The sequence below is a fragment of the Lucilia cuprina genome, chromosome 6 (assembly GCF_022045245.1).
Source record: "Lucilia cuprina isolate Lc7/37 chromosome 6, ASM2204524v1, whole genome shotgun sequence".
Lineage (NCBI taxonomy): Eukaryota > Metazoa > Arthropoda > Insecta > Diptera > Calliphoridae > Lucilia > Lucilia cuprina.
The window spans coordinates 41,797,649-41,806,026 of NC_060954.1; the positions used below are offsets into that span (position 1 = coordinate 41,797,649).

Below are 8,378 nucleotides of genomic sequence, written 5' to 3' on the forward strand. Positions count from 1 at the left end.
AGTTTGTTAGTTTGTTAGTTTGTTAGTTTGTTAGTTTGTTAGTTTGTTAGTTTGTTAGTTTGTTAGTTTGTTAGTTTGTTAGTTTGTTGGTTTGTTAGTTAGTTAGTTTGTTAGTTTGTTAGTTAGATAGTTAATTAGTTAGTTAGTTAGTTAGTTAGTTAGTTAGTTAGTTAGTTAGTTAGTTAGTTAGTTAGTTAGTTAGTTAGTTAGTTAGTTAGTTAGTTACTTAGTTAGTTACTTAGGGACTTAGTTAGTTAGTGAGTTGTAATGATCAAGGAGATCAGGGGATTTTTGTTCGAGTTAAAACAGAGATATATAGCTTCATCCAATTACCTTATTTGGTTACTGCAAGTGCTATAGAACCTTTAAATAGATTTTTGCAATAACTCCGAAACCAACAAAAGGATAATTGCAAGCTTATCATCAATTCACACTGCCCTCTCTTCCCCCTATAGCGCCACAGTACATAAACAATACGCAAAACAATTGCTAACGAACATAGAAACAAAACATGTTTGTCTATTTATACTGCTATGTATGTATGTATGTTGAACAAATCCTTTTGTTCTTACAACTAAAAGAACTAAATTGAATGCCGACAGATAAATATATTGTTTCCTTCATGTCAACGTCAAACATTTTCATACGGCTCAAAGCATCAAATAGCGTTTTTAACATATAAAATGAATCAATGAATAAAATGCAAAATATATACATTCTAACAATATTGACATACTCTGTCGAGTGTTCAAACATAATTCTATATTTTAGCTATTGGCAATAAAAAAAAAAACAATTTAAAAAAATTTTTAATTAAAAAATATTTAATAAAATATATAATCCTTAACTGCTTTAAGCCAGTTGATCGAATAGTTGAAACGTGTTTTTTGAAATTCATTGCATTTTAAAGTGTTTTAAATTGTAGAGATTTTCATTTATGAAACAACATTTTAAATAAAATTTTAAGATTTGTATACTGTAGACTGCTTTCCAAGTAGCCTTATTTTTAAATAGATTTCAAGATTTTTCAACCAGATCATAATTAGCAACAACATTTCTTATTTAAACCAAATTTGTATAATTTTAAATATTTTAGCAAATAATCGTTCATTTTTGGCGGTATTTAGGTTTGAAATAATTGATAATTTTCCAATACTCCATATACGCCTTCATATAATTAAATATCTATTAGTAAGTGTTGAGGCACAAAATATCTATCTACAAATTTCTATACAATAAATCATTAGAAATTTTATTTGGTCTTCAAATTTCACTTTCAAAATGAGAATGAGTCATATTGTTAAATGTCTAGACTTAGAATGTTGCAAACGATTTGTCTAGTCTAGACTGAATGTTCAATAATTTTATTAGCAACATGTTGGCATGGTTTCTCTCGTGGTTACATGTTGCTGTAAACATTGTTTAATCTTATATGTTTATACATTTCATAATATCACTTAAGGCAAAATAACTGGTACTAAACTAATCATTGAAAAAGAAGATTTGCCACATGAAAAAAAACTGAAAAAGTCACGTTTCGTGAAAATCACGCAATTTTCATTTAACGAATGATTTTAAGAATTTGATTAAGTCGAGTCCACAGATACATATTAGGCACTAACCTGTTTTCGGCCTAACAGTTTAAGTAAAAACACATCGGGTGTAAGCCGCAGTATTAAAACATATTCAAAATTATCAATTCATTGTTCTTCTTAGCTCTTGTGACTTTCCATAGCAACTGCATGGTGAATCATACAGAAATATTTAGCTTCACCGACAGTCATAAAAATCTGTTACATTTATAACGAAATAATCCATAATTTTGCCAGATGTTAATAAACCCTTTGCTATCGGTAGTTCGGTATATTAAGTTATGTCCATTTGTTTGCAATTTTATTTTTGTTTAATTTTGCTAAGAATCCAGATATCTTCAGAATCTAAATTTTCAAGTCTATGATCAGACATATTCAAAAAAATTAGTTTCATTAAAGTGGATCTTTATTCACTGGATACTAACGTATATACTAACGGTCAATGCAACTTATCATGTCTTTATTAAGATGAAGATCATGATCTATATCATATTAAGATCAGTAGATACTAAGATGGACATCATAATCTATACCAGATGAAGATCGGTAGAGATTAGTGCACAAATTTAAAGTTTATATAGGGTTAAGATGGTGATAACAGCGTTTCATTACTCTTTATCTTTCCCTTATAATGAAGATTATATTAATGAATGATGCCTTTAGATATATCGTTATGAAAATGGAAATCATGAGTGGTCTGGCACTTATTCGTAGCTTCTGTAAAGGAAGAATATGATCATGATCTATATCATTTGAAGATCGGTAAAGATTAGTGCACAAATGTAAAGTTTATATAAGGTTAAGATAATGATAACAGCGTTTCATTACTCTCTCTATTTCCCTTATAATGTAGATTATATTAATAAATGATGCCTTTCGTTATGAAAATAGAAATCATGACAGGTCTGACACTTATTCATAGCTTCTGTAAACGATTAATATGATCACTTATTTTACTTACCATATTTCTCCTTTACAGAGATCATGTTTACTCTCTTTTTGAATCTAATTTTTATGTCTTTTACTCTTACACTTGATCGTCTAAGATGTACTATTTGGAACATTTCTTCAGGTAACATAACAATACAGTTTTCATCCTGTTGATCCTAAAAAGTACAGAATTTCGTAAATATACACTTGAGTTTTTAATTTTCGAATAAACAATAATAAATATAATATTTTTCTTGTATATGTGTTCGTTTAGCAGATATAAGGTAACCAAATTAACCCCTTTTTAACCTTCTTCACCCTCTAACTATTCGTAATTCCAAAACTACATCAAAAAGTCATTAAAATCGATAAAATCTTGAAAAAATACCAATTAAAATGTTGCCAGCAACATGTTGCTAAAACTCCTAGTAGATTAATTATCACAACTCCTTTGTTAAAAACAAACATTAGTAAATAACAAAAACTATTTTCATTAATATTATATCAGTGGCAACAAGTTGACAGGATATTAAAGGAAAGTAAACGTTGTTGCTTAAACATTGTTGCTTAAACAGGGTTGCTTGGAAACTAAAATGCTTAACATTAGAATTTTATAAATTCAGTGCAATAAAAGCAGTGTAAACGATCACACGTTAAATTATTTAGTTTGAAAAAAAACACGGTTTAAAAAGAAATTTCAAATAAAATCGTAAATTGTAAATAACAAAAAACTAATATTCTGCAGTGAAAAACAATATAAAAAATAAATATAAAACAAATTTCATTGAAAAGGAAAACAAAACATCTACAGTTTTTAGTGCTTTAGTTTTGTTGAGAACCAATTCATTGTAAATGCCGCCTTTAAATTATTTGGAAATCCTGTAATTAAACGTCTAAAAAAATCTACCTGTGATATATGGTGTGTAATAATAACCAAGAAAAAATACAACACAAAAACAAAGATTTGCTACCTTTACTTGTAGTTGTTATAAATCTATCCTTTTGTTAATTTAAAATACTATATACAACCTGCTGTTAAACGTTAAAACTATAATTAGTTAAACTTCAAATTTGTTTTAGAGTTTTTCCAGACAAATCGTCAGTAGTAGTAGAAAATCGTTAATCTAGTGACCAAAGTCTTTAACAGGTACTTTTACAATCACTGCGAGTTATTCTAAAGAAACACGTGCATAAAGAATTTCTGCTAAAATTCTCATTGAGTTTATATAATTTAAGTTTAAATTTGAAAACGTTTAAAAAATTCCCTTTAAGGAACTAATTTGATATGTGTCTTAAAAGTTTTAAAGTGTTTTAAATAATTTTAAATATATTTGTTTTTGCTTTTCATAATGAATTGGGTTGCTGCAGAGTTTATGTATTGTTTTTGGTACTTGTGTTTCCAAAAATTAACAATGACAGACTGTTGTCCTTGTCAATAAAATAGAGTAAAAGTTCTTTTTTTCGTACAAACAGTTGAAGGAGTAAAAGCTTCATAATAAAAGTTTTAAAAATTGTATTGAGAAAAAAAACATTAAAGTATTATATAAAGTGCGTGCTGAGAAGTTAACAATATGGTAGACAAACAATACGAGGGTCGAAAGTGAAATGTGTTGTGTTAGTTTTACTAATTAAATTATCTATTAATTATTCTTTGGGATCGGCAGTGATCGTCACATAGAGAATATACTTTTCCAAAATCTAATAAGTTCTGTAGCAGTGATCGTCATATAGGGAATACACTTTTCTAAAATTTAATAAGTTACAGTTTGTAGTTTTCTTTTCAACTTTATTTCATTCAGAGAACATCGTTGACGTTCTCTATAGACTATATTCGATCATGTGGTAATGTAATTCGAAAGCTACGATCTCTTTCATAGAATTTAAAAAAATTTCACTTTTGACTCTAAATTCCATAGATCTGAATAAAAACACAACTAATATAATGATGAAGTAATATATTTATAAAATAGATCGACAGAGATTAACCGAATAAAAAGAAGAGATAAAGCATTATTAGAGCATCTTGTCCATTACTGATATTGCGAGTAAAAGAGAGTTCAAAACATTATTAAGCTTAAGAAAAAACTATTTATTCTACAGTTAAGATATTTTCGACTCAATTGTGCTCATCTATGATCAACATAGATGAGCACAAGTAAACTTAAACTCTTCTAATGATATCTTTCAAATTTCGATGTCCTAAAACGCCACTTCTTACAAACTTGATCAGATTTATTTCTCAGAGAGATCTTTGAGACAAGGGCAGATCAAAGTCTACGCTCTTGAATTTCTATCAAATATCGAATTCATTTTCTCACAAAAATACAGATCGTAGGAGAGCGAATAATAGAGTTTAGTTTCTTAAAATGATTCTTTAACATTCCAGTGCCTTAATGCCTGTGAAATTTCGAGAGTGTATGAGGTTGCCTGATGGAAAAAGGTGGTGTTACAAATACATATAAGTTGCTGTAAAAACTTACTTTCAAGGTTCATTTTTCTTTTTCTTTCTTCTTCACATCGAAATTCCTTTTAAAGGGCCAAGACACTCTGTGACATACAGGATCAGAATTTTAAAAATTCTGCCCAATTTTGGAACACGTTCTACCAAGTGAATAGGTATTTTCTTTTGCGAAACATTTTCATCTAATTTGGTCTTAATTCCACTCAGAAACCCTGGAGCCGATGAACGCTCGACAAAAAACAATGAGGAGACATTTCGATCTTAATATGTTCATGATCTCTATCGAGGGAAGATCGTCATCATAATGTTACGACGATGATTGCTTGATTGTTCTCACTTTGAATTTGCTTGATTGTTCTCACTTTGAATTTGCTTGATTGTTCTCACTTTGAATTTTGTTTCTCTTACTTTAACTCGATCGTCTAAGGTGTACTTTTTGAAACATCACTTAACAATTACATAGAACTCAAGCAAATCGAATATTCTTTTGCGAAACAGTTTCATCCCATTTGGTCTTTATTCTCTAGAGGAGATATTTCGATCTTGTTATGTTCAGAGAGAGTTGTGATTAATGCAGAATTGTCGACTTATATACTAACGGTCGATGCCTCTAATCATTTCGTTATCAGTAGATAAAAATGGCCGTTTCTTCTAACTATATCGTAATAAGGATGGAGATCATAACCTCTATCAGATGAAGATCAATAAAGATCAATGCACTAATTAACAGTTTCTTTAAGGGTGATAATTACTACCTTTGCTTGATCTCTTTCTTCGCCTTATAGAGAATGAATGATACCTCTAGACATATCGATATGAAAATAGACATCAGAAGAGGCTAATCACTAATTAGTTGATTCTGTAAAGAAAGAATATGATCACTTCTCTTGCTCAACGTCGTTCTACTTTACAGAGTACAAGGTTGTTCTTACCTTAAACAAACTTTCAGTGTGTTTCCCTTACACTTGATCGTCTAGAAGATTTGGAAGATTCCTTGTGTTTAAAGTAACAGGATGTGGTCAATTGATTCGATTTTTGCTCATTAGATGTTGGAAAAGAAAACAAACGTGATAAAAGAGTAGTTTCTTATCTGGTTATCTTTTTAACAGCGTAATTGCAATTGAGAAGTCATTTCGTATTTAATATCTCATGGTTGGGACCTGTGATTGAACCAAATTGTGCACGTGGATGCCTCTAGATGTAATTATCGGATTTTCAGCAAGAAAAACGATAGAATCATTATGCAATAGAAGTGGATGGAGATCATACAAAATCAAAGGTTTAAATGTAAAGCTTTTGTAAGAGGGAGGTTCAGTCTACTCTAATCATAGTTTTGAAATCGTATATTTGTGCTTTGTAGATCGTTATTAGAAAGATCAAAAATTCTTTATGAATAGAAACGCGATCTCATTCTAATACTTACTAAGAAAAGGGTTGTCTAGGCTGGGGTTTAGTAACTCCATTTTGACTTCAATGTAGTTACTATCGAAAAGAAACTAACCTTGATCTTTGGCTAGTCTTTTCATCTGTAAGACAGAAAGATTTAAACATTTGAATACATTAAAACATCAAATTGCACTTACTTTCTTTTAAAAGACTTTTCCTATTGCCCTCATACTACAGTAAACAAGGAAAAAATACATCGATAAAAAAATACGATAAAAAAAAAACTAAATGTTTGGTGCTGTCAATGTTGTCATTGGCAACACTTTAAAGGAAAATCCCACATACACTGACAAACACTAAACCACCCATACAAACGTATTATACATACGTACGTACACTTGCATGCACGAACACTTTCAGTTTTTCCCTCTCAACAGCACGACAGACAACGCACAACAATATATTTTCAAACAATTCCATCCACAGTTTGAAATGAAGGCAGGATGTGACACTCATTCACTGCACACACAGTCACTTTCACAGGCTCATAGGCACCCACACACTTTACAAAAAGTAAAATATAAAGGGGAAAAACTATCGGAACCACATGCCAATAGAAGTAGAGAATAGTGTTTTGAAAATAGTAAAACACTTGAAATCATCATTGAGCAAAATTGGATGTGGAGACGGAGATGGAATGACAACGAAAAAAAAACTGAAAAAAAATATAAATAAACAAAAAAAGTAAAACGATTTCTGTAGCATCTTCTTTTTTTAGATATTTGAAATGTTTACGATCTAAGCCACACACACACGCGGACAAGTGCAAAATATAAATAAAAAAACTAAAATTTCCCGAAAAAATACACAAGATTGACAATTGAACACGTTTTAGTGAAATTTTGTTATCAAACCAAAAAAAAAAAAAAACGAATTAGAAAATAATATAGTAGTAGAGATCAAGACCAGAATACAAAAGCAATGTCAAATAACAGCAATGCAGGCTTGAACCAACATGCAATCTACAATTAAAATTCAATATTAAATTGCCACAAAAAAGAAAAACAACAAAAATATGAAAAACTATTTGTCTGTCACAACACAACTTGTACAAGTGATATGAAAAAGTACTTGATTGAGTCAAACGAAAAAGAAAAAAACTAACACATCCATAAAACAAAATAAGCGTTAATATACAATGTTGACGTGTGTTTGTCGTCCTGTATCGGGAAATTTACCTAAAATGCCACCCTCTGTAAGGCCAACAACTAAACAACAACAGCAACAGCAAAGATTATTACAAAATAATAACAATAACAACACCAATGTATTAAATAATAATAACAACAACATCAATATTAATAACAATATTTACAACAACAATCATATGGTAGTGGTTACAGCCGAACCAAAACTAAATGTAAGTCTGTCTTTTCCTGAAACGTCTTTTTTATACTTTTTATTTGTGGGAAAAAAGTACCCAAAAAAATAATCATAAAGAACCTTTTTTTACCTTATTTTCATTTTGCTTTTCTTCTATTGTTTAAAGTTTTCTTTAGAAATTTTTATTTATGGGGAGTTTTATATCTTAAAGATAAAGTTTTTTTATAAAGTCATTTTTATTATTATTGTTTAGTTTTGAAAAAAAGTACCAAATTTATGGGCCTTAAATCTTACAATATCTCATTGAAAATATTTTTGTTATAAGAAGATATTTCATCCTAAATTTTTGGAATTTCAAAACTTAACTAAACATGTATTTGAAATATTATATTATAAATTCTTTTCGTCTAAAGCAATTCTCATAGTTATCGTGGCAGTTCGCTGTAAGCGTTTTGACAAAATCTCATACATTATAGATTTCCAATACTCAATATGTCAAATAGATCAGAGCAACTAATAAAAGATAAATAGATAGATAGATAGATAGATAGATAGATAGATAGATAGATAGATAGATAGATAGATAGATAGATAGATAGATAGATAGATAGATAGATAGATAGATA

General features: G+C 29.3%; 1 protein-coding gene across 3 annotated transcripts in view; it reads left to right on the plus strand.

Annotated features, from left to right (window-relative positions):
* LOC111680410 (apoptosis-stimulating of p53 protein 1) overlaps nucleotides 1–8,378 on the plus strand; it is a 179,785-nt gene that overhangs the window by 155,648 nt on the left and 15,759 nt on the right. Inside the window, exon 1 of one of the 3 annotated variants that reach the window (XM_023442048.2) lies at nucleotides 6,705–7,789. The exons of the other annotated variants lie outside the window; for them this stretch is intronic. Within the exon in view, the coding sequence (XP_023297816.2) occupies nucleotides 7,568–7,789 (222 nt within the window). The 5' untranslated portion in view covers nucleotides 6,705–7,567. Of the gene's footprint in view, nucleotides 1–6,704; nucleotides 7,790–8,378 lie in introns of those variants that run through there. 3 annotated transcript variants of the gene reach the window in all.